The 23,254-nt window shown below is 48.9% G+C and overlaps 3 protein-coding genes, 1 long non-coding RNA gene and 5 other non-coding genes across 10 annotated transcripts; 8 read left to right on the plus strand and 1 right to left on the minus strand.

The window, feature by feature from the left end:
• Positions 1–143: 143 nt before the first annotated feature.
• hectd3 (HECT domain containing 3) lies at positions 144–8,959 on the plus strand. The gene is made up of 21 exons (XM_023815792.2): positions 144–892; positions 1,545–1,705; positions 1,822–1,914; positions 2,140–2,275; positions 2,365–2,486; positions 3,658–3,771; positions 3,872–3,954; positions 4,056–4,221; positions 4,325–4,406; positions 4,870–5,052; positions 6,085–6,137; positions 6,223–6,287; positions 6,406–6,509; positions 6,600–6,713; positions 6,843–6,932; positions 7,122–7,328; positions 7,446–7,575; positions 7,657–7,731; positions 7,807–7,888; positions 7,963–8,034; positions 8,725–8,959. Exons 1-21 carry the CDS (start codon positions 551–553, stop codon positions 8,807–8,809), a joined length of 2,559 nt encoding a protein of 852 aa, XP_023671560.2. The 5' UTR covers positions 144–550; the 3' UTR covers positions 8,810–8,959.
• A 1,430-nt stretch (positions 8,960–10,389) lies between these two features.
• LOC111846046 (uncharacterized) lies at positions 10,390–11,970 on the plus strand. The gene is made up of 4 exons (XR_002838793.2): positions 10,390–10,703; positions 10,960–11,032; positions 11,201–11,256; positions 11,508–11,970. It is a non-coding gene; the product is annotated as an uncharacterized lncRNA (long non-coding RNA).
• LOC111846086 (small nucleolar RNA SNORD46) lies at positions 10,756–10,860 on the plus strand. The gene has a single exon (XR_002838800.1). It is a non-coding gene; the product is annotated as a small nucleolar RNA SNORD46 (small nucleolar RNA).
• LOC111846084 (small nucleolar RNA SNORD38) lies at positions 11,339–11,411 on the plus strand. Its single transcript, XR_002838799.1, has one exon. It is a non-coding gene; the product is annotated as a small nucleolar RNA SNORD38 (small nucleolar RNA).
• Positions 11,971–13,287: 1,317 nt separating the features above from the next.
• rps8a (ribosomal protein S8a) lies at positions 13,288–15,478 on the plus strand. Its single transcript, XM_023815819.2, has 6 exons — positions 13,288–13,389; positions 13,972–14,078; positions 14,202–14,301; positions 14,556–14,731; positions 14,966–15,095; positions 15,332–15,478. Exons 1-6 carry the CDS (start codon positions 13,386–13,388, stop codon positions 15,439–15,441), a joined length of 627 nt encoding a protein of 208 aa, XP_023671587.1. The 5' UTR covers positions 13,288–13,385; the 3' UTR covers positions 15,442–15,478.
• On the plus strand, positions 13,837–13,902 carry LOC111846082 (small nucleolar RNA SNORD55/SNORD39). The gene has a single exon (XR_002838797.2). It is a non-coding gene; the product is annotated as a small nucleolar RNA SNORD55/SNORD39 (small nucleolar RNA).
• Positions 14,349–14,418, plus strand: LOC111846083 (small nucleolar RNA SNORD38). Its single transcript, XR_002838798.1, has one exon. It is a non-coding gene; the product is annotated as a small nucleolar RNA SNORD38 (small nucleolar RNA).
• A 49-nt stretch (positions 15,479–15,527) lies between the features above and the next one.
• LOC111846087 (small nucleolar RNA SNORA35) lies at positions 15,528–15,656 on the plus strand. Its single transcript, XR_002838801.2, has one exon. It is a non-coding gene; the product is annotated as a small nucleolar RNA SNORA35 (small nucleolar RNA).
• Positions 15,657–15,997: 341 nt separating this feature from the next.
• On the minus strand, positions 15,998–20,556 carry best4 (bestrophin 4). Of its 2 annotated transcripts, XM_023815878.2 has the most exons (10): positions 20,229–20,556; positions 19,902–20,074; positions 19,691–19,785; positions 19,371–19,604; positions 19,127–19,281; positions 18,874–18,951; positions 18,647–18,799; positions 18,463–18,543; positions 18,231–18,385; positions 15,998–16,642 (listed from the first exon to the last, which is right to left on the minus strand). In XM_023815878.2, exons 2-10 carry the CDS (start codon positions 20,051–20,053, stop codon positions 16,297–16,299), a joined length of 1,449 nt encoding a protein of 482 aa, XP_023671646.1. In that variant the 5' UTR covers positions 20,054–20,074; positions 20,229–20,556; the 3' UTR covers positions 15,998–16,296. The 2 variants fall into 2 exon arrangements, with proteins under 2 accessions (XP_023671646.1, XP_072560368.1); XM_072704267.1 differs by having other exon boundaries at positions 19,902–20,556.
• Positions 20,557–23,254: the final 2,698 nt, after the last annotated feature.

Consider the following 23,254-nt stretch of genomic DNA (forward strand, 5'->3'; position numbering starts at 1 on the left):
TTAAACTTCCTCTCTCTGAACCTTTATACTGTACTTGATATTTCCCGTTATAATTGAGTTTTACAGATATAAAATGAAAGAACCACAGTTAAAATATAATATCCTTGATAAAATACTTTTATTTTTCAACAGGCCCTTTTGCCTTCAATTCCACCTGAACATTACAGTGACAGCTACATAACAGGAAGTTTTGACGCAAGCTGTACATTCTTCGCGGAAGGCAACTGTTTTATGCGTTAGAGTATGGTGTTTTATATTCAATGTCCACGCTAAAGCGACTTATAAAATAACAATTTAGTTATAATTGCACATCTTGTGGGCGGGGGTCTGCTTATTTTGCTCAGAAACGCCGAACTGCGGCAGGTTCTCTGGGACACGGACCGGTACGATACGGTCACGTCGGGGGCGGGACGCTGAGCCTGGATCCACACATATCTGCTGTTATCTGGCCGCTCCGTAGTGGGAGCAGCAGCAGCAGCGACAGTAGTAGTAGTAGATGACGGGCAAGTGACCGGGTGTTGACTGCGGGGCATTAACGCCAGTGGCTGGTATGACACCGGGAGACAGCCCTCACGCCCTCCTGGGCCGGATCCGGTTCCTCAACCAGTGCATCGACTGTTTCAGGAACGCTTTACCACTACCGGAGAGCTTGTGCTTCGTTCCACGAGAGGTGTGCTATAAAATATGTAAGGATCCGGCATCTGGCTCCGGTGCCTCGGCGGCTCCGTCGGTCGCCGGCTCAGCCGGGAAGAGCCTAATCACGGTGTGGGAGACCCCGTCCCAGAGCAAGAAATCAGGCCGTTTTAACATCGAGCCCAAGAAGGGGACCTGCATCCGAACTACCGGAGAGGAGTACTGCAACAACCACGGCCTGTGGGTGAAGATGAACAAGGTAAAGCGGCGATTCTGAGAGTCGGACTTTGGTTGGGAACAGGTGACGCAATGCGCGAACCGATGCGTACAGTGCGCATTCTGCGTACGGAGAGCGAGGGCGCGCCGGTGCACGGGCACAAGCGCGGTGGCACGCGGATGATACCTTACGGAGGCGTGAGGAACGCGAGCCGGGCACGATACCAGAGCACGCTTTTTATGATCAGTGTTGATGGAATTTGAAAATAAAAAAATTATTACAGTAAAATATCTTAATAATTTGGGTCTGGATGTGTAATGTGACATAAAGGATGCCCTGTCCCAAGCTGGTTCAGATGAATTTTGTTAAATGATTTGAATCACAAATAAATATGTGGATGAATGTAAACTTCAGTGGCAATGGGCCGATGGGAGTGGGGTTCTGGTTATGATGAATATAGCATTTGTTCTGGATGATTTTTTTTTCTCTTCAGAATCTCTCTCTGTATAGTTGTGGTTCTTACACTTTTATGTTTTGTATCTAACTGAAAATGTTACCCTAACCATTATGGTATGATTGCAGGCATTAATTCAGACTTACACGGCACTCTGCCCCTGGCGGTCTCCCCCCATTCTCACACACGTTTGGCGGGGTGATTATCCTCCACACCTCAACCCCACTGTCCTTTGTGCAGGAGCAGCTGGAGGAGCAGCGGCCCGGCACAGACCTGGAGGAGGGCTGGATCCTGCTCTGCAAACACACAGAGGGGGGGGACCGGCTTGTGCCCGTGGAGTCACCTGACACCATCGGCCGGCAGCAGCAGCTGTTCGGCTGCGATAGCAAACCGTGCAGCAGGTACTGTGTACCTCAGGGATCCCCGGCTCCTGGGGGGGGGGGGCTCTGCTGAAGTGACTGCAGGTGAGGAGCAGCCAAAGGAGGTGCTGTGAGCTTATGCGGACTCCTCTTTGTAGGTGGGAGCAGGTGGTGGATGCTGAGTTCTCCATGCACCTGGGATCCAGGCCGTGCATCGCGGAACTGGACGAGGCCGCGCTTCGCAAACTCCGGTGAGTCCGCCCCCCTCCTGCCTCACTCCTTCCACCTGCTCTCTCTCTGCCCTCCTGTTCTCTATCTGCCTCACTCCACCTACCTGCCTTGCTCCACCCACCCGCCTTGCTCCACCCTCTATGGCCAGCCTTTCATTCCAAGAGCAGATGATTGGATAGGAGATGTGGACCTTTATCGGCATCATCATCTTCGTCATCGCATGTTGATTACCACCCCCCCCCCAGGTACGTCCCGCCCACGTGGACGTTCGAGTGTGATGAGGACCTTATTCATTTCTACTACGAGCATGTGGGAAAGGAGGACGAGAACCTGGGTAGTGTGAGGCAGTGCGTCATGAGCATGGACGTGTCCTCCTGCTCGGTGAGCCCAGCCGCTGCCCCCCCCACGCCCCAGGCTTCTCCCTGACATCTCTGGGGGGGCATGTCTCAGGCCACACTTCTTTCTTACAGGAGGACCCCAGCAGTGGAGTCAGCTGCCTGACAGATGGTGACAGTGACACCTACTGGGAGAGTGATGGCATGCAAGGCCAGCACTGGATTCGTCTGCGGATGAAGAGGAGCACAGTGGTGAAGTAAGGAGTGTGTGTGTGTGTGTGTGTGGGTATGGGGGTGGGGCACATGTGCGCGCACACATTCACACGTGCCCCCCACAGCCTCCCCCTACCTGTCCACAAACCCAGTGCAGTCCTTCAAGCTAAAAGCGTGGGGTTACACTCACCAAGAGAGACTCACGACTCTCAATGGAATCACATACACAGTTAGGCTGTGTGCAGTGCAGTTAGCCTGAGTCATGTATATAGTTAGGCTGTGTGGAGTGCAGCTAGCCTGAGTCACGTACACAGTTAGGGTTTGTGCAGTGCAGCTAGCTTGAGTCACGTACACAGTTAGGGTGTGTGCAGTGCAGTTAGCCTGAGTCACGTACACAGTTAGGGTGTGTGCAGTGCAGTTAGCCTGAGTCACGTACACAGTTAGGGTTTGTGCAGTGCAGCTAGCTTGAGTCACGTACACAGTTAGGGTGTGTGCAGTGCAGTTAGCCTGAGTCACGTACACAGTTAGGATGTGTGCAGTGCAGTTAGCCTGAGTCACGTACACAGTTAGGGTGTGTGCAGTGCAGTTAGCCTGAGTCACGTACAGAGTTAGGGTGTGTGCAGTGCACTGGAGTTAAGCTGAGTCACGTACACATGAAAACATGCATTCAATAACTTTCTGTAAACTGGAATGCACTTTGGGTCAACGCCTGTTGTTTTGCTATATAAGTAAATGACTTGACTTGCCATACACAGTTAGGCTGTGCACAGTGCAGTTTTGCTGCTTTTATGTCGTTGAATGTAGTACTCCAGATGGGCAAACTTTCGAGGACTTAATTTAGCAACCACCAAAAAAGCGCAGTTATAACGGTCAAAAAATAACTTGCCTAAATTAATTCATGTAACTGTTTGTTTGCCTCCAAAGACAGAGAGGGAGCATGACACCACTAAACAGTAATAAAAACATACATACAACAATGGTCTGATGTCTGCGCTGCTTCCAGTAATACCATCTCCCTCCATTCACATTGTCCCCATACCAAAATTCTTGATCCACAGCAAACACTGGCATGAGTTAATTAGACTTTAATGTCACTTACGGGCAGGTCCACGTGAAAGGTGAACAGGCTGTGTATCACATACAGCAGGGGGCACTGTCAGCCTATCCATGTGACCCCAATGTGGTTGAGCGTGTTCGCATTTCCCTCTCTTACAGGAAGCTCATTTTGACCGTGGATTCCACCGATGACACCTATATGCCCAGAAGAATTACCGTGTTCGGTGGCGAAGGAGACAGTTTAAGGAAGCTCAACGACGTCACCATAGATGAGTAAGAGCGGCGCTGTCCATCTCGCACATATGGGTGGATCTCTAAGGGGGAGGTGCTGGGATATTAAATCTGCTCTCATTCTCGACTGGTGTACCCCAAGGAATCTGATTGGAGAGGTGTGTGTTTTGGAGGATATAACATCACACGTCCCAGTGATTGAGATCCGCATTGAGGAATGCAAAGGTACCGGGACCGAGAGGATGGTGTGATGCTTGTTTAAACATCAGGCAGATGCCTGTGACAGTGTGTGTGTGTGTTTGTGTGCTTGCGTGTGTGTGTCACAGATGAGGGGATTGACGTCCGCATTCGCGGGCTGAAAATCAAGTCCTCTTGCGAGCGGGACCTGGGCCTGAACGCTGACATCTTCCAGTCGGCGGACCTGGTGCGTTACCCGCGGCTGGAGGGCACTGACCCGGACGTGCTGTACCGGCGCATGCTGGTCATCCAGAGGTACGGCCCAAGCAGAGCAGCACTGCCGGCGCGCGGGGGGGGGGGCGTCTTGCCTAGCACTTCTCTTTTGCGTCACTGCATGCCTCCTCCCCTTGTCCCATAGATTCGTCACGGTGCTGGACGGGCTGCTGCCTCACCTGGTCCCTGCCTGGGACTACAGCCTTGGGACCTTCAACCACATCAAAGTACGTCTGTCCTTAGAGGGTGGCTCATCTGCTGGACAGATCTGAGGGCTATGGAATGACACCATGTCTCTCTGAACCAGCTTCCATATTCCTCTACCTTATCCCCCCTTTCCCTTGTCTCGTGTCCTCATCACCCTGTTTCTGTCCCACGTCTCCCTGTCTCTGTCCACTGTCCTTCCCTTGTCCCTCATCTGTTTCCCTCCTCTGTCCTCTTCTTCTCCCTCACCTCCATCTCTCTTTTTCCCTTGTGTCCCCTGTTTCTTCCATGTCCCCTGTCCCTCATCTCCCTGTCTCTGTCCACTGTCTCTCCCCTGCCCTCCGTCTCTGTCCCCTGTTCCCGCCTTCCCTGTCCTCTCCTTGTCCCTCGCCTCCATCTCTTTCTCCCTTGTGTCTCCTGTTTCTAACCCTTCTCTTCCCTGTCCCCCACCGCCCCTGTCTCCTGCCTCCATCTCTCTCCCCGCAGCATGTTAAGCAGTTCTTGCTGCTCTCCAAGCGTCGCACAGCCCTCATCACCCAGTGCCTGAAAGATTCCGAGACCAGCAAGCCCAGCTTCATGCCTCGCCTCTACATCAACCGGCGCCTGGCCATGGAGCACCGCGACAACCCCGCCCTGGAGCCCAGCTGCAAGAACGCTGTCTTCAATCAGGTAGCTTTGTGGCGTCAGTATCTGCCGTTAGTGCTGTAGTTCTCGAGACCGGTCTCGAGACCAATTTTTTGTGGTCTCGGTCTTGTCTTGGTCTTGACTGTATTTGGTCTCCGTCTTGTCTTGGTCTCGACTCTATTTAGTCTCGGTCTTGTCTTGGTCTCGGACATAGCGGTCTCGATGGGATGGGGAAAAAAAGAGAAAACTGCACATCCTCACAGAACAGTATCATTATTTATTACGCGCCTCAATTCAAATGCAACCAGTCAGATGCATCCATTTCAAAAACGTTACATTTTATACATTTTCTCCAATGTATAAAATGTGATTGGAGACAAAATGTGATTTCGGACATTTTCTCCAAAATGTCCGAAAATGTCCGCGAAGTCTATAGCATAGTTATGATTCAAATAAATTAGGTATTTTACATTGATTAGAAAGCACGGTCTTGGAGGTGCAAGTCAATCTGGAGGCTCATTCTCTTCAATTCAAAGCAAAGGATCATTACATAGCTGTATTCATAGCTTACCCGAGGCCTCTGTCCCTGGTATAAGAGACTTAATATGAACATCTTTCTGGTACATCCCATCTCTTTCCCTTGACGAGGTCTGATAAAATGGTTATAGGAGAGGATTGCTGAGAATATTATTTTCCATCAGGTCTCGTAACTATGACAAATCTGGGAGATTTTAAATGAGAGACATATGGACATACGGACAATATAATTGGAAAGATAACATGAATTTGATTTAACGAGTAATGACACTTTACAGCAATGCCTTTTTTCTCTACAGTTGATCTGGGTAATGTGATGTTGATTCTAGCCCTAGTCTGTTTTTGGTCTTGGTCTTGGTCTTGACCAGTCTTGGTCTTGGTCTCGCCTTAGTGTTTCTTGGACTTGGACCAGTCTTGGTCTTGGTACCCTCAAGTCTCGGCAGTGTCTTGGTCTCGGTTTAGGTGGTCTTGACTACAACACTATCTGCCGTCCCTCCAGTCACAGGGCTCACCGGTGCTTCCTCCGTTTATGTCTCTCAGGTGTATGAAGGCCTGAAACCATCTGATAAGTACGAGAAGATGCTGGATTACCGGTATGACTTAGGCCTCGGACACATGGGGGGCGTCGCTCTGTGCTGAGAAAGGTGGCCTGGTAACTGTGTCTGTGCTGCCCCCTAGGTGGCCTGCACGGTATGACCAGTGGTGGGAGTGCAAGTTTATCGCGGAGGGAATCATCGATCAAGGTGAACAGCTGGCTGGGATGTAGCCTCCCCATTTGCTCTGCATCTTCCATATGCCCCGCCTACCTTTAACGCCCCACCTTCCTGCCATCCAACTTGCTGTTCCCGCTATTGCCTGCAGGTGGCGGCTTCCGTGACAGCCTGGCGGATATGTCCGAGGAGCTGTGTCCCAGCTCAGCGGAGTGTCCGGTGCCTCTGCCCTTCTTCACTCGGACCTCCAACCAGGTGGGCTTGCACCCCCTGGGGTCACACAGCACGAGCCTCCAGGTGATTGTGTGACGGGTTGACCTGATGTCCCATGCTTGGTCTCATCAGGGAACCGGTGAGGCGAGGGACTGTTATGTGCCAAACCCTTCCTGCAAGCAGCTCAACAAGCTGGAGTGGATCGGCCAACTCATGGGCGCCGCCCTGCGGGGGAAGGACTTCCTGGTGAGAGATGGCTGTGTCTGTGAGAGAGGATAGACACACCGGCGTGGAGACAGGCACCGTATGTCCGTCCGTGACAGAGGACACAATGTGACTGTCAGCTGCCTGACACTGCATCCTCCTGTCACCCAGGTTCTGGCGCTACCTGGGTTGGTGTGGAAGCAGCTTACTGGAGAGGCTGTCAGCTGGAGCAAAGACTTCCCATCTGTGGATTCTGTATTGGTGCGTCCTGGGGTGTTGGATGACCTGTTAGGGACACTCCGCCTGAAGTGACAGCTCTCATTGTTTACGCTCCTCTAATGACTCTTTCATTTCAGGATATAAGTTTGGCTCTGTTGGGTTTTAGGAGAGAAGCTGTACCCTGGGGGGTCTTGATATGTAAAGTGAATGCTCTGTCATCTGTCTGTCCAGGTGAAGCTTCTGGAAGCCATGGAGACCATGGACAAGGAGACCTTTGAGTTCAAGTTTGGCCAGGAGCTGGTCTACACCACACTGCTGAGCGATGGCCAGCTGGTGGAGCTGATCCCGGGCGGCGCCAGCACTGTGGTCCAATACGAGGACCGCAAGGAGTTCATCCGCCTGGTGCAGAAGGCCCGTCTGCAGGAGAGCCGTGAGCAGGTGGGCCCTTTACCTGCCCCCCTGCCCTTGCCCCCACCCAGAGCTGCTCCCAAAGCACTCGGTGTAGGATGCATCAGAAATGAGGAGCAGCTCGTCACACACGTCTCTGTGCTCCAGATTGCGGCAATTCAGGCGGGGCTGGTGAAGGTGGTGCCCCAGGCTGTGCTAGACCTCCTCACCTGGAAGGAGCTGGAGAAGAAAGTGTGTGGAGATCCCGAGATCAGCGTGGAGGCCCTCAAACGCCTCAGTAAGCGTGTGGCTCTGTCTCTCTGCGCGTCACGCATCCTAGTCTGCCACGTCGAGGTAACGGTGTCCCTGTCACCCACAGCACGGTATGAGGACATGAAGCAGACGGATGTGCGTGTGCAGTACTTGTGGCAGGCGCTGACCAACTTCACAAACGGTGAGTAAGGCCGCCGCGTGGCTCGAGGCTTCACCTGCCCTCTGCCCCATCGCTCACCTCTAACCCCCCTTACAGAGGATCGCAGCAGGTTCCTCAGATTTGTGACTGGAAGGAGTCGCCTGCCTGCACTCATCTACATTTTCTCAGACAAACCAGGGTAAGGCGCCCGCCTCTCCACGGTTCAGTTTCTCCGTTGCTTCGCTCTCGCTCAGACGGTGCATCTCCCTGCAGCTCTGAGACGACCGAGGCTCTCCCTCAGTCATCCACGTGCTCCAGCACCCTCTACCTGCCAAATTACCCCAGGTACTGTGCAGTCGCCAACCTCAGTGATACAAGTACATAAGTATGGTTTACTAGTCTGGTCAGATGATATTAACTCATTAGGTTAAGACCTTGGGTCATGATTAGTTCGAGGGGTTGGACAATGCAACTGAAACACCTGGTCAGGAGTGAGCGTCCGGAAACATTTTCCTCCAACAGCATCACGTATCACCAGTGTTCTGCAGTAAGAATAGCTCAAAATCCCTCTGGTCACTCTGCAGGCCCATTGCATTGTCCTTGTATCCATCATCCACAAGTTGATGTGATGCTGTATTGGCCACAAAAGGAGGCCCTGCCCAATACCAATAAATGATTGTGGTCTAAAACCAGGTGTTTCAGTTTCACTTTGATTGACCAACCCCTGTACATTTAAGAGGAGAAAGTGATGTTTCCTGACTTCGATTGATAGCAGTTCAGCTTGTCATGTGGATTTATGGAGGTGAGGTTCTCCCACTTCCAGCTGGTCACCTTTGGGCAGCTCATTGGTCACATGCAAAGTCTACAACCACTTCTGGAAACTTCAGTGAAGTGCTGAGCTTCACAACGGCCTCCTGATGAAACGCTCTGGCTTGTGTCCGCGTTTGTCTGCCTGCCTCTGTGTATGTGCGTGTGTGTCTGTGTGTGCGTGGGTGTGTGTGTGCATGCCTGTGTGTGCCCTTGTTGTCTTCACAGTGCTAAGGTGTGTGAGGAGAAGCTTCGCTACGCCGCCTACAACTGTGTGGCCATCGACACGGACATGAGCCCTTGGGAAGAGTGACCCCCACCGCCGCATTCGTCATGGCTGCCATGCTGTTGCCAATCACAGCTGTATATAATCAGAAATATAGTAGATTATGAAAATAGGCCATGCATTTACCATGGCAAGGCTCTGTAACTTTAAATTAAAGCACGGTGCCAAACTGTGTAACCCGTCTGTTCCCAGTTCTTCCTCAGTAACAAAGACCGTCTCCATTCTTCATTCTCTGAGCCAGATGGTCTGAAAAACCATCAAACAAACGGGCTTCAAGCAAAAGCTCTGAGGATCCCAGGGGTCACTGCACTGAGCCAGAAGCTTCCGGAAACAAGCACCTGGAAGCATCGAGCCTAAACTCCAAACGAAGATATAAAGGAACATTATTAATCCCCGTGGGGCAGTGGGGGGTAGTTCGCGTCCAGAGAGTAACAGTCCAGGCCAAGGTTTTGTGACTCTTTATATTACTCAACTGGTCGGTTGAAACAATATCATGGTCTGGACCTGAACTACCTACCACTGCCATGGGGGGGGGAGAATTCTTTGTCCTGTGGCAGCGAAAGAATGATAATATAAGCAGAAATAAATATAACAAAGGATCACGCAAGTAAAAAGACAGATACATGAAGGAGGAACAGTACTAAAATAAGCATAAAAGTAATGAATAAATAAGACAACTGCGAAACAAACCGCCACTGCGATAAATATAATGCAAAATGGCTTTTATGCAAATGATTTATTTTGGAATGTTTGCAGCTGCTCTATGGAAATGACAGCAGTGCACAGGCATCAGCATATTCCCCTGAACACGCATTTATATATCAGACTGACTTAATGTCTGTGTTTCAGTCCTCTGTCACAGTCTGTGATTCTGTATGTCCTTCATTCCAGAAGGTGGGAAATATTTCAGCAAGTGCAGGGATGCAAGTCAAATTTAGCCTTTATATGCTGTGTGTGCTCTGCTGCTTACATCCTTCTAAAATGGTGGATGATACATTTATTACATTCCGTAAAAATAGAGTGACCAGATAGAAAATCCATCTCAGGGAGGGCACTGAACCAGCATGACATTTATAATGATCTGAATTTCTGAGCTGTGTGCTGCTTGGTCAATCTCCTACAATCATACATGTGTCAACAATGTTAATGTCATGTTATTAGAAAAGTTCATATACATAAAACAAAGTGGGCAAAAACCAAACCAAACTTCACATATTTTCTGGTGGAATGTATGCAATACATAGATGCTATTCAGAAGTTTGAAAACAAAAAGCACAAAAAACATAACTTATTAAGTCCCTCCAGTGTAAGTGATGTGTGTGTAGTGTGTGTATTTTTTTTTCCTTTTCTTTAATAATTGCATTATCTCAATCTATATATATATATATATACACATACACACACCCCTGTTCATGTTCATGTGTTATGTTTCATACATATGTCATTGTAACTTATGTTGATTACTGGGAAAAAAAAGGGAAAAAAACTATAACCGAACCATGCATGATTCAGCGGACTGCCCCCCTCCACGTGCCAACTCCGCCCACTGACGGGCCGCCGTTATTCTCGTTGTTTCTCGCGATGACACGGTGTTTAAATTCCCCGTGATCCCTGGGGCGGTCTCTTTCCTGAACGCTGATTGCGTGTTAGTCGTGTGCACGTTTATGGCGGCAGTTGCTTTATGTGCCATGTGGGGCTCCCGTTATTTACTTTTGTTGAAGAAAATTTGCAGAACATCTTGACAGAAGTTACTGTGATGGCAGTCTAATTACTTCGAGTGTACGATGCCGCTCTACAAGGTTCGACCTAAACCGCGGACAAGCCCCGGCGGGAGTGCCGCGCTTTGGCTCCCTGCTCCCCATAATGCCTGGCGTGTCTTCAGGGAGCAGCAATCCTGCTGAAAGATGAGTCGTCCTCCCAGGTAACCACTGCACGGTGGCTCTGTCGCTGCCATTTAGCCTGATTTAACCCGGGGTGTGAATGATGCAAAAGATTACCTTAGGCGGGTCTTTTGGTCGTTTTGGCCAATGGTTCAGACCCGCCCATGTTAGGGTATGTCATAGTTACACTGACACACTCCATCCCGACTTAAAATGCTGTAGTTTTTTCTTTCTATCTTAACCTAGAGGAATTTGTATCGCTGGTTCACTCGGCCCCTTTGCATGTTCCCCTCATAGCTCTCTGCATGGCCGCTGCGACCACAGGCTGGACCACGTGTACCTCTTTGCTGTGAATGATGCCGTACCATCTGTAAGTAGTGGCTGTACTGCTCCGCTGAAGTGATTCCTAAGTGTTGGCATATAAAATAAGGTTAACATTAAATATAAACTACGACTGGAGTGATTCAGTAACAACTGTCCGATTCTTTTACCGAATGTCCATAGTGAGTCTTACTCAGAATTCCTTCCTTTTGTCTAGGTCGTTCTTCTGCCTGAATTCTGCTCCTGGAGGATGTTGATTTGTTGAGCTGCTAGGTGAGTACCCCTCCCAGTGCTCGGAGATGATCCTCTGACCCGGGCAGGCCTGCTGTGCTGCATGCAATTAAGTAGATGCCATCCTCATGTGATGAAATCTTTTCCAGTTCTGCTACTGAATCCTAAGCGATGAGCATTTTTTTTTCCTGATGATGGTTGGCATCTACTGGAGTGAAATTTTGATAATTCCTACAAGCAAGGGAGTGGATTATATAAAACCTCGAACACTTGTGTGTCTTTTTGCCTTCCAGATGGCAGACCTGTCTGGATGGAGATGAGATCTGGACTTGCCTGAGAAGGACATGATGGGTTTTATTGGATTCTCCCCATGTCTGTGGGTGGTGCGCTACAAGACCTTCGACCTACTGCAGATTGCCGAAACATGGATAAACCCAAACCATCAACCCCACATAGTGTTTTTTTATTATGGTAATTGATTATGTGCAGTAAGACATTACTAGCATACAAATATGCTAATTATACAAACTGTACTCTTGAATGAAAGGAGTTGACATTTTAGTCTAATTTTCAAGGGATGATGGAAAAGATGTATCAGGGGATGACAGGGCAATTAAAACTGTGGTTTTATAAATTGACTAAGAAGGGATTACACTCCTCTAGGTGTGACTGGTTTAAATGCTACTGCAAACTTGCATTGTGTCTCTGTAGCTAAATACATACTTGCCTTAAGATTAAAAGACACCAATAAGCAAAGCTGTTTCAATGTGGGTTTTTTATTTTTTTTTTGGGTGGAGGGGTGTCAAAGCTGATCTTGGACCATGCTGTGTTACCTGGTCCCTGCCAGAGGCCTACCTGTGTTTGGGTCGCTTCCATCTGACATTACCATGTACTATTGGTCCCTAGGGGACCTTTGCTGCCTATAGCAGCAAAAATGTAGTGTATGGGCAAATGTGCATCTGGTGTTCAAGTGCAACTTAAGTAGTGTGTCCAGGGTACTGAGATTTGTATGCTCTAGACCAATATAACATGCACAGAGAAAATATTATTAAAGGTCAATTTCACTGCAACAACTAATATTGAAAATGTGTTGTGTTCACGTGTTGTGTATTCTGAATCAGATCCAGTTATGATACAGATAAAATTCTACTTTTGTAGGGAGCAATTATAACCTGCCAGGACAGCCATCCCTGGGATGTGTATTGAACATCAGGAATGAAATCACCATCCACTGTGGTCTACACTGTTTATTATGGAATCTTAAAGCTCTGAGTAATTAATCATAATCATTGTAAGCAAGCTGTCCACAAAGGGCAGCCACCGTAGCAGCGCCCAGGGAGCTGGGGGCTTTGCTCAAGGAGCACACAGATGTGCTGAAGCTGGGTTTGAACCAGTGACCTTGTGATTACAGGCACACAGGCTTAGCCCACTGAGCCACACGAAATGGCTTTATTTCATGTATCTTTTAATACATTTGATGCCACAACCTGGGCTTAACCCAGAAATCTATGATGGAAAAAGTTCAACGGGAGGGAAGAAGCAGTGCTGCTGTAGCATCTGTGCTACCTACCTACCCGCAAAAGCTGCCTGGATAAGGTGGGAAAAACTGTTAGTTGCTCTTAGTTAAACTATTAGACATGCAGCTAAAAGTAACGAAGTAGATAAATAGTTACAAATTCATTAGTGGATAGTCACAATAACAAATTGTAACCAGAGTTAACAATCTGTGTCTGGTTCCAAGCCCACAGCCAGAAATACATTTTGGGAGGTGGGTAGATTTTGCCAACCGGTGCCTGGTCGGGAGCAAACAAATTTCATGAGTGTGAGCGTGTGTGGTAGTGGTGGTGGGGGTTATTGAGCAACGTCCTTAGCCTTCAAAACTTCACTATGAAACGTCGCAGGCACATACGATTGAACATGGGAGTAAATGCTGTCCTAAAGCGATGCTTATACTGTACGGTCTTCTGGACAAAACTAAGTGATCAAAATAAGCGCGCCTTCGCAATATCTAAAAAAACTCATACCGGCATGCGTACGCAAGCCTGATGTCCGAAGTGGGGGGTTACACGTCATTTCCGGTTCCAGCGAGTTCTCATTATCTCTCGCGATACGAGAGCGCTTGATACCGGTCCGCAGGCATTTCCGTTTCCTCTCTCCAGCCAGAACCTGAAATGGGTATGTGTTTGCTGTCTGGTCTGCGAACAGAATCCGTAACCATCTACCGGCTTACCGTGGCGAATATGCCGTATAAAGAAACATTTTTGTGCTGTATGCCTTAGGGAACCCCTTTGGGTCGATTTTGAATGACTACGAGTTCTATTTTTCTAATGAACTTAAGTGGTTTCAAGAGTCTTAAGCTGCCATGTATCAAAATGGCGGCCTGCATTCATTAAGCATTTTGGTGACACATGGCTCTGTGGTTCGTCTTTACTGTATCTGTCTTTAACAAGTCATGTGAAATGATCACCTCATTGCCCATGAAAGCTGCATACGCTTTGCGCTAGCTGCTCCTCGGGTAAACCCGGAGCGGCCGTACCCGCCGGAGAGACATGCAGCCCGTTAGCCTGGTAGCCTATTAGCCGGTTAGCCTCGGTGCGGTGCTGGTGCCCCGCGACCGGCCTGAGTGCATGATGACTTTGCGGTATCCGACTGCGGCATGCGGATAACCACCTTGGAGAACTGAGCACTCAGACAGCGTGTGTCTGCTCGGCCATGCCGCTCCGTGCGCCGCTCACTGTCCGCTCCTCCGTCCTCCAGGTATCTCACGGGACAACTGGCACAAGCGCCGCAAGACCGGCGGCAAAAGGAAGCCTTACCGCAAGAAGAGGAAGTACGAGCTGGGACGGCCTGCCGCCAACACCAAGGTATCGGTCGGGTTCGGTCACTTAAGGCTGTTTTGGTCGGTGCTTTTGACCTGCCCGTGCTGGGTCTGGTCACCTCCATTTGCCTGGTGCTGCTGAGTGATCCTGAGCACTCTGTCTCCCCAGATCGGTCCTCGCCGTATCCACACAGTCCGGGTCCGTGGTGGCAATAAGAAGTACAGGGCCCTGAGGCTGGACGTCGGGAATTTCTCATGGGGATCAGAGTGTAAGTGTGGGGGCTTCCTCTGCATAGCTCGTGTGTGGCCTCCAGTCTTTCTGTGATGATAATTCTGTCCAGTTCTGCTACTGACTGCCAGCGATGACATCTGTGACTCTGAGGAAGACTCTTGAGGAAGCACTGAGCACCTACTGTACATCTAATCTCTATGGCTGATGCCAGGGGTTGATGATCATGTGACCTTGTCAAAGCTTTTCTGGATTATTGATGGTCATGAAATGTACAAATGTCCTGTTTTGCAGGCTGTACACGCAAAACCAGAATAATCGATGTTGTGTATAATGCCTCCAACAATGAGCTGGTGAGAACGAAAACGCTGGTGAAGAACTGCGTGGTTCTCGTTGACAGCACCCCCTACAGGCAGTGGTATGAGGCACACTATGCCACCCCTCTGGGCCGTAAGAAGGGGGCCAAGCTGGTACGTATATCAGCTCTTATGACTGAAGCACCCTGAAATAGCGGCTTGTTGCTCTTGAGTCTGTGCCAGCAGCAAGCTCTGCTGCAGTTCTGCTGATGAGACTGAGAACTTGTTTTATGATGGACATTTTCTCTGGTATCAGATGCATGTGTTGCCTTGGCAGTTTGCCCCATTTATTTAATTTGCACATGCAGCAAGGCTTCCATGACAGATCTTGTTGTCGGTCCCTATCAGACCCCGGAGGAGGAGGAAGTCCTGAACAAGAAGCGCTCCAAAAAGATCCAGAAGAAATATGATGAGCGCAAAAAGCAGTGCAAAATCAGCCCCCTCCTGGAGGAGCAGTTCCTGCAAGGCAAGCTGCTGGGTGAGTTGGTCCCTGTATCATAGGAAGCTGGTGGCCCAACTGCAGTGCATCGCGTACCTGTACTGCGCTTCTCTACAGCCTGCAGTATGTTGTGTGTCTGTGCTGTGTTTCTCTACAGCCTGTTGTGTGTCTGTGCTGTTTGATTATTTTTTTTTTGCCACCTATGGTGTCACATACTTGTACTGTATCTCTGCAGCCTGCAGTGCGTTTTGTGACTGAGCTGTGTTTTTCTGCAGCCTGCATTGCATCGCGACCCGGCCAGTGTGGTCGGGCAGATGGCTACGTCCTGGAGGGCAAGGAGCTGGAGTTCTACCTGAGGAAGATCAAGGCCAAGAAGGGCAAATAAAGCTTTTCATACTTCAATAAAACACCCTGAAACGTTATTTGGCATCCTGTCCTTTTTGGGTAAATGCTTTGTGGGGGGGGGGGGGGCTGCACTGTTAAGTGACTGGAAGGCTCCTCAATGCCTCTCTAATCTCATTCCAGTGCTACAGAAACCTCAGTTTGCAGAAGGACTGGGCCAGACCAGTGGCCTCCCCCTTTCGAAGGCTGAGAACACCCCAAATAAGATGTTAATGTGTTTATGGGGCTCAGTCTGTCTTTAAGGGCAGAGTCAGTGCTGCTTAGTCTGGTGGGTGACATCAGGCTGCCTCTGGTCCCTTCTGTTCTCTGTTGGGGCAGTAGCTCCTGATTGTGCTATGGTCTGCTGCTGTGTTGAGGCTGTGAAGTTGCTTCACTTTAGAACTGGTGGTTTGTCCATGGATTGCAGTGTATTAGTGGTTAGTATTTTTCAGTTAGATGCTTACTCCTGTAGTCCTCCTGGCAATCATGTTGTGGCGTGAGTATATTGTGCGTTTCTGATCAAAGGGTCATAGTTTTAATGATGCCCTGTGTGCGGATGCAGTCAGCTCTTGGGGGATGTTCTGTTTGATGTAGCTGATCAGTTAACCTTCATGGGTCCTATGTTGAATCTGGCTGTGAGGAGCAGGTTTTGGTAATGTTACAGGGCATTTGTGACTGACCCCGGGTAGCTGTGATGGACTGTTACCCACAGTGAGTAAGGATGACATCTCGACATATGTCTATGGGATTTATTAAAGCGTAGCATCAGGCTTCATATGAAAAATACATGGGGGGGGAGGACAGCTGTCTGAAAAGGCTGTGAGGCCAGGTCACCTTCAGCATGCAGCCCCCCAGAGATTCAGGCATCGGCCTGTGGGTCGACGGAGGGGTCGATGACGACCTTTATCTGTGCTCCCTCACGCCGCCTCTGCTGTTCGGACGCCTCCAGCCTCCTGGGCCTCTGTGGGGCCACCTGGCTGGGCTCGTCTGCATCCTCGTCGATGCGCTCCGACCACTCGCGCTCGGAGCTGAAGCTCTCAGCCCGGAGCCGCAGCAGCGGCTGGGCCCGGCCTGGGCGGCCGAAGTTCTTCAGGCTGACCGCGGGGGAGGCCGCCACACCCCTGTAGTGACCCATCCTCGGGGTCTGTATGTGAGGAGTCTTGGGGGTCTCCACAGTTTGGTGCTGGGTGGGGTCCTCACTCATCCTGGTGGGGGCAGCATAGAGTGATGCTGGTTACATGGGAGGGGTGTGCATATTAGTGTTATTCTCTCTCACTTGCACATTTGTTCAGCAGTGGGTGTGTCAGCCAGACACAGATCATGGCACTGGTGTTGTGAGACCGTTGTAAGTTTTCTGGTTCTCTTGATTTTGAACAGGGAGTAGGAGGCTACTTGTAATCACAAGGTTGTTGGTTGAATGTTCAGACCAGCAACCTTGTGGTCACAGGCACAGAGGATTGAGTTTGAAAATGAGAAAAAAAAAATTGCCAGTGTTGTGATGTCACCACACCGTGAAACACAAGCCCGTCCCTCATTGGCCCATCAAATGGCAAAATCAGGCCGCGCCGTTGCACACTGGCTGACCCTGCGCCGTGACCCCCAACTTTGTCCTTGCCTGTATTTGTGTGTGTCATACAGGAGGGAATATGCAGAGCAACAGCTTCTCCATGAGGAGGAGTAAGTGTCTGTATGTTTGTGTGGGCCTTGCCTAAAATGGACTCATGCACTCGTGCTTTTATCTTGTGATGCATTGTAATAAAGTATTCCTGACAAAATTTTGCATAGTGTTATTGCCGTTCAGAGGTTCCTGAATAAGATCAAAGTCTGTAAATTATCAAGATTTTAGCCAAACTGCCAAAAAAAAAATTAAAGAATATTTGTTCCTGGTCTTATGAGGAGAGGTTAGCCTTGAGCAAAGGAGAATAAGGGGGGACATGATCCAGGTATTAAAGATTCTAACAGGTCTGCATGCTGTTCAGCCAAATGGCTATTTCAATATTAGTTTAAAATACTAGAACTCATGGAAATTAGCGGGAGAACATTTTTAAATGAATTTGAGAAAGCACTTCTTTACACAGCGTGTAAGTTAGAGTATGGAATAGTCTTCCTACTAGTGTAGTGCAAGCTAAAACCCTGGGTTCCTTTAAATCAGAGCTAGATAAGATTTTAACAACCCTGAGCTATTAGTTAAATTCTCCCCAGATGAGCTTGATGGGCCGAATGGCCTCCTCTCGTTTGTAAATTTCTTATGTTCACCTGCAAAAAAATTCACAAATAAAGTGGAGTCTGACACTGGTTGAACATTTAAGCTGGGTACAGCCTAATTTAGTCACCCACTGTAGGTAATACTCCTCAGTCTCAAGGGTCATTTGTTTGCTTGTTAGCAAAAATGCTAAACATCTTATTGTTTTGCAGTTTAGTGTCGAGTGCTCTTTTCCATATTTCTTCACACTTGGTCAATAAAAAAAAAAAATCAAGAACCATAAAATCTGACCAAATGAAACACCGTGTAAAAAAATGTGTGAAACTTAAATTTGTCTGACAAATTTGTCTGCAAAAGTTAACAGCAAAAGGCATTATTTTAAAAAGTTGTGTGGCTGCTACCTGAATTTTATAAATAACGGTATATTTCATGGTCTATTGTTAGTTTAAAAGAAACACAAAGGAGTGGCATGGTGGTACAGTGGTTAGCATTGCCGCTTCACAACTCTGGGACCAGGGTTTGAATCTCCTCCAGAATTGTATGTTTGTGGAGTTTACATGTGTCATCATGGCTAGTTTTTGTAGCTGTACCACATGTCAAAGGTTGATCCCATGAAGGCCGGCTTGAGCGTCTCCATTGCTGTGGCAGCAGTGTAAGGCGGGCTGAAAGACTCCTCTGTCCAGTACTTATCCTTCTCAGTGGGCGGCAGGTTCTGGTGCATGTCATCCACAGCCAGCATCGACACCTACAGACAGAGAGGGGCACTGCATGCTATCAGGAACCTTGATACGCACATCACCTTAGTACAGTCATGATACAAACCTGAATGTTTCGATCTATTAGCTGGTTCGTTTCAAAGTCATCGTCATCATCTCCAAAAGGGTTGATGATCTGTTCCCCCACCTAGAGGCAGAAGACAGGCAGATATGTTGACACACACCCCCCCCCCCCCCCCTGGTTTCAGAGCAAACAAAAGCATGGCATGTCGGTGGGGCTCTTTACAAACCTTCAGCCAGCCAGCATAGAAGAAAAACTGCAGGAGTGTGAAAACGGGAATGTACAGGTCCAGGGTGTGACCACTGTAACCTTTAGCTGGGTTCAGAAACTGCCGTCCAATCAGGCAGAAAGTGAAGAAGGAGTACACGGCGAGAGTCACCACCTGAAACGCAGGCAGGCAGCCAGTCAGCATCCCAGCTCCATGTGCTATAGGTCCCAAATGTACCGGGGTGGTACCTGAGTGTAGACGAGTGGGATGCTGATCCAGTCGTAATGGAAAAGCAAACTGCACTTGGCTCTGTACTCATTCAGCTCCTGTGGGAGAGAGACGGAAATGCACCTGAACCAGGCAGGACAGGCGAATGGCTTTTAAGGCTGCCCAGCGGTGAAAGAGCTGAGCTTATTCATGCCATAACCGTAAATGAAAAAGCATAAGTGTCCATGTTTGCGCCCGAGAGACGCTTAAGCAGCCAGGAAGCAGTCAGCTTACATCCATGAGGAGACGGAGCGCCACGTCGTCCCGGACACGGCCCTCCCTGCGTGCCTGCGAGGCCAGGTTCGCGAACCACGTCATGGGCATCCAGTACTTATTGAAATCTGAATACAGAGCATCTAACTTCCTCTGCTCCTCCTGAGTCATAAAGCCTGAGGGTCACAGGGGGGCGGTCAGGGGGCACTGAGGTTCCCCGGTAGGGACAGATCAGGCAGGCTAAGCGTGCAGCGGGCATCCTCACCTGCCTCTACCACATGCTCCACGGTGGGAAAGCGCTTGCGTACCCGTGTGCTGACGGAGCGCAGGATGAGTACAGAGGACAGGTTGGCGTACCGCATGAGGGTGCGTCTGAGCATGCGGCCCCGCTCATCTGTGCCGTGCACGTTCCCTGACACAACCATCATTAGGTTGTCAGGCAGGGGGAAGCTGGTGTACTGACCCCACCAGCGGTTAAAGGCCAGGGTGACATAAAAGCCTGCAGGAATGACCCACAGAATGTCAACAATGCTCCCTGTTGCAGAAAAGTCAGTGGGACCATGAGGCAAGAAGATGGGGCCTTACCTAGTACAAATGACATGGGGATCAGGTCCGCAAACTGGTTGCAGTAAATGGCTGTTTGCTCAAACAGTTCTTGCTGTTTTGGGGTGAGGAGGCATCTGTTGGGTTATAGATCTTAGTTACGCTCCACACAGGCTCTGGGTAGGTGAAGAACCTTACTCAAACGTCTGTTTTATCAACTGAGTTTGAGTTGTTAAGTTAGATATCACTGTACCTGTATAAAACACTGATGAAACTGTACAGGAGCCCAAAGACCAGAAACTCCTTGTAGAGCAATTTGTAGATGCTCCCTTTCCACCTGAACAGTAGTTTTGAAAAACCAGCAAATCTAGCATCTGCTACCTCAAGTGTGTAAGAGACCGTCATGTCTCACAGTGTGCAGGGTTCCTGTGAAAACGCATAAGCCAAAGAAACATGTTTCCTGACAAACCCAGACTGAACTAATTAACGTGCGAGGGTGCTGCAGTTCTAGCAGCCCTGACGATGTTTTTCATCCACAAATTGTTCATTTAGAGAGAGAAATATCAGCGATCGCTCCTACCTGCAAAGTCCCGATATGCCAAGCACCACTCCTGCTTGTTCCTGCTCCTTCTCCGTCTGCAGTCCTGAGAAAGTCAGTAATGTCCTCTGACTTCCTCTTTTATGGATGTCATTCACTGTGCTGCTGATTTACAGGCTGGGAAAGCAGGGCTATGGAGGTGTGCCGGCTGGGCGCCCCCTACAGGCCATCGCCTATCGAGGTTTACAAACGGGGCCGCGGAGGTGTGCCGGCTGGGCGCCCCCTACAGGCCATCGCCTATCGAGGTTTACAAACGGGGCCGCGGAGGTGTGCCGGCTGGGCGCCCCCTACAGGCCATCGCCTATCGAGGTTTACAAACGGGGCCGCGGAGGTGTGCCGGCTGGGCGCCCCCTACAGGCCATCGCCTATCGAGGTTTACAAACGGGGCCGCGGAGGTGTGCCGGCTGGGCGCCCCCTACAGGCCATCGCCTATCGAGGTTTACAAACGGGGCCGCGGAGGTGTGCCGGCTGGGCGCCCCCTACAGGCCATCGCCTATCGAGGTTTATAAACGGGGCCGCGGAGGTGTGCCGGCTGGGCGCCCCCTACAGGCCATCGCCTATCGAGGTTTATAAACGGGGCCGCGGAGGTGTGCCAGCTGGGCGCCCCCTACAGGCTGCAGCATTTATCCTAACAGTCAGGGAAACTGCTAAAACAGAAAAAACTGCAGTTTATGTCAAGCCACACAGGACAGTGTCTCCGATGGCATCATTATCCAGGGGTGATTTACAGTGTGTACTCATTGCTGTCCTGTTCTTTTACCATTATCTTAAATTCTAGCAGGACCATAGGCAGTTCAAAGGATCTGATTGGCTCTGTGTTGAATTATGGTTAGTGGTACATTGAGTGATACATTTTTATTTACTGCTGGTTATGTTCTGTAATTTATTGGGGAGTCACAGAGCCCCCAGGAGGACAGTGATAGGCTGAGAGCTTGAGTCATCTGACAGTTTTACAGCTGCATGGCCTTCATGCGGGAATTCTGTCCCCTTTAAAAAGCCTGGTGTCTGTAAACAGTCTGTCCACGTTTGCAGGTGAGAAGCAATAAATCATGCAAAATGCAGGTTAAAATTTAAGGTGTTTTCTGTAAAAACATACAATAATCTTAGTTTGAAATCTACCGTAAATACACATACATACACATGCATGCACACACACACAAATACACACACACTTTCCAGCTGCCAGTTAACATTCCAGCATGTCTTTCAGCTGTGAGAGAAGACACAACTTCCCAGAAAAGATCCCACTGAAGATTTCTCCTAAACATTTCTAGTTTCCACTTCATGACCACCAGGGGGCCCCAGAGCATTGCATGCCACCAGAGGCCAGCCCCGCCCCTGCAGGAAACCCACAGGCTGAGCCAACTTCCGCTCATTGTACAGTCGGGCTACTGGCGTGTTTTCCCGACGCTCACAATCACTTCCCTAAGCTGGGCCACTTTGCTATAACAGTGATATTTTATAAAAGCCGCCCCCTGAAGGCACCATTAATCTAGGGTTTTTAAAAAAGGATATGGTGAGGCACCCGGGATGTTCATCAAAGCACAAGTGTGGTATATGGTGAGGCACTCGGGATGTTCATCAAAGCACAAGTGTGGTATATGGTGAGGCACCCGGGATGTTCATCAAAGCACAAATGCGGGACGTCTCTGACTGGCTGCCGGTGCGAGGCCACACATACAGCCCTGGGTGATTTGGTCTCAAACAGCTTCCCAGGAGCACCTAGTGCAGAGGTCACTAATAGGCGGACCTGTCCGGACCCAGAAGCTGTCCCATACGGACCCGGACCAAAACAGAAAGTTATGATTTAAAACATGACAAGGCGCTTCTATTTTAACCGGTGCAGCTTTTGTAGTCTTTTCGGTAATGGTTTGGCAGTAGAACCACCATTTCCCACGCCAGTGAACGTCAAACACCTTTAACCGCCAAGCAAGACGTAGTTTGGCTTATGCAGCCCTTAGTGTTAATATAGGGTGACCAGATAATCCATGTCAGGGAGGACACTCTGAGCTAGGACAGGAATTGTAAATTACCATTTCAATTAAACGGACCTGGATTTCACTTGAGTACTGAGCTCTTGCTGTGTGCTGATTGGTCAGTCTCCTATAATCATGCATGTGTCACTAATGCTAATGTGAAACAGGTGGATGAGTCTTTCAGTCAAGGAAACAAACCAGTCAAAGCACAAGAAGAGCTGAACTATTTAGCTGAGCACAGGAGCCTTTTAATTTGAAAGTAGTTTGTAAAACCCGAAGTAACTCAAAGTGTCCTCCCTGACATGGATTATCTGGTCACCCTATGTTAATAGCAGCAGCGAAGCTAAAACCCGCAACCAAAAAGCCGTAATGTTCCTAACAGTGACTGGTCTGTTCTGAAATCATACAGCTGAAAAGTTTTCAAATACAGTATATATTATATAACATGTTGGATAAATAGACATAGTTTGTTGTTGATTTCACGTTCGTCAAAGTTTCTGCTTTTTAACATATGTATAAAGTAATGCTATCTGATATATAAAACTCAGGTGAAACAAAAAATGTACGTTTTCAGGGTTGCCAAATCTCAAGCATCTGGCATGACACTCACGCTTTCAGTCTCACGCTGGAAATCTTACGGCAAATCTATTTTATTCCATTATAAAACCTAAAATTAGCTACGTCAAAAGTGTATTTACACGGTTAAATACAAAAGCAGACTATTTACAAGGTAAGAACTGTTACATGTGTGCAGACATTTTAAATTGAAAATCTCACTCTAGCCAGCTGGCTGAAGTTCTGTATCACGTGACAATAAATATTGTGAAAACGTTTTTGAATTGTACTGAATTAATTTGATTTGACAGTCAGGTACCGATTACATATAATGTTGATACAACTAACAGGCTACTTAAATATATATCACTCGAAGTAGTCAGACATTGCGATCTTCTGGACCTTTGCGCCAAGAAATTTTCTCTAACTGGACTTCTTTAAATTTCTGTTGAATACCCCTGACCTATGGCCTTCCGG

This window comes from Paramormyrops kingsleyae, chromosome 21 (assembly GCF_048594095.1).
Source record: "Paramormyrops kingsleyae isolate MSU_618 chromosome 21, PKINGS_0.4, whole genome shotgun sequence".
Taxonomy (NCBI): Eukaryota; Metazoa; Chordata; class Actinopteri; order Osteoglossiformes; family Mormyridae; genus Paramormyrops; species Paramormyrops kingsleyae.

Bases quoted from the DNA above. Each gene is read 5' to 3' on its own strand.
- hectd3 (XM_023815792.2), top strand. From the start codon at position 551: ATGACACCGGGAGACAGCCCTCACGCCCTCCTGGGCCGGATCCGGTTC. The intron at 3,772-3,871 runs GTAAGAGCGGCG...GTGTACCCCAAG, and splicing joins AACGACGTCACCATAGATGA to GAATCTGATTGGAGAGGTGT. The intron at 4,407-4,869 runs GTACGTCTGTCC...CTCTCCCCGCAG, and splicing joins GGACCTTCAACCACATCAAA to CATGTTAAGCAGTTCTTGCT.
- rps8a (XM_023815819.2), top strand. The intron at 14,079-14,201 runs GTATCGGTCGGG...CTGTCTCCCCAG, and splicing joins GGCCTGCCGCCAACACCAAG to ATCGGTCCTCGCCGTATCCA. The intron at 15,096-15,331 runs GTGAGTTGGTCC...GTTTTTCTGCAG, and splicing joins CCTGCAAGGCAAGCTGCTGG to CCTGCATTGCATCGCGACCC.
- best4 (XM_023815878.2), bottom strand. From the start codon at position 20,053: ATGACGGTCTCTTACACACTTGAGGTAGCAGATGCTAGATTTGCTGGT. The intron at 19,282-19,370 runs GTGAGGATGCCC...TGTGACCCTCAG, and splicing joins GGAGCATGTGGTAGAGGCAG to GCTTTATGACTCAGGAGGAG. The intron at 18,544-18,646 runs GTTTGTAAAGAG...TTCTGCCTCTAG, and splicing joins TCTATGCTGGCTGGCTGAAG to GTGGGGGAACAGATCATCAA.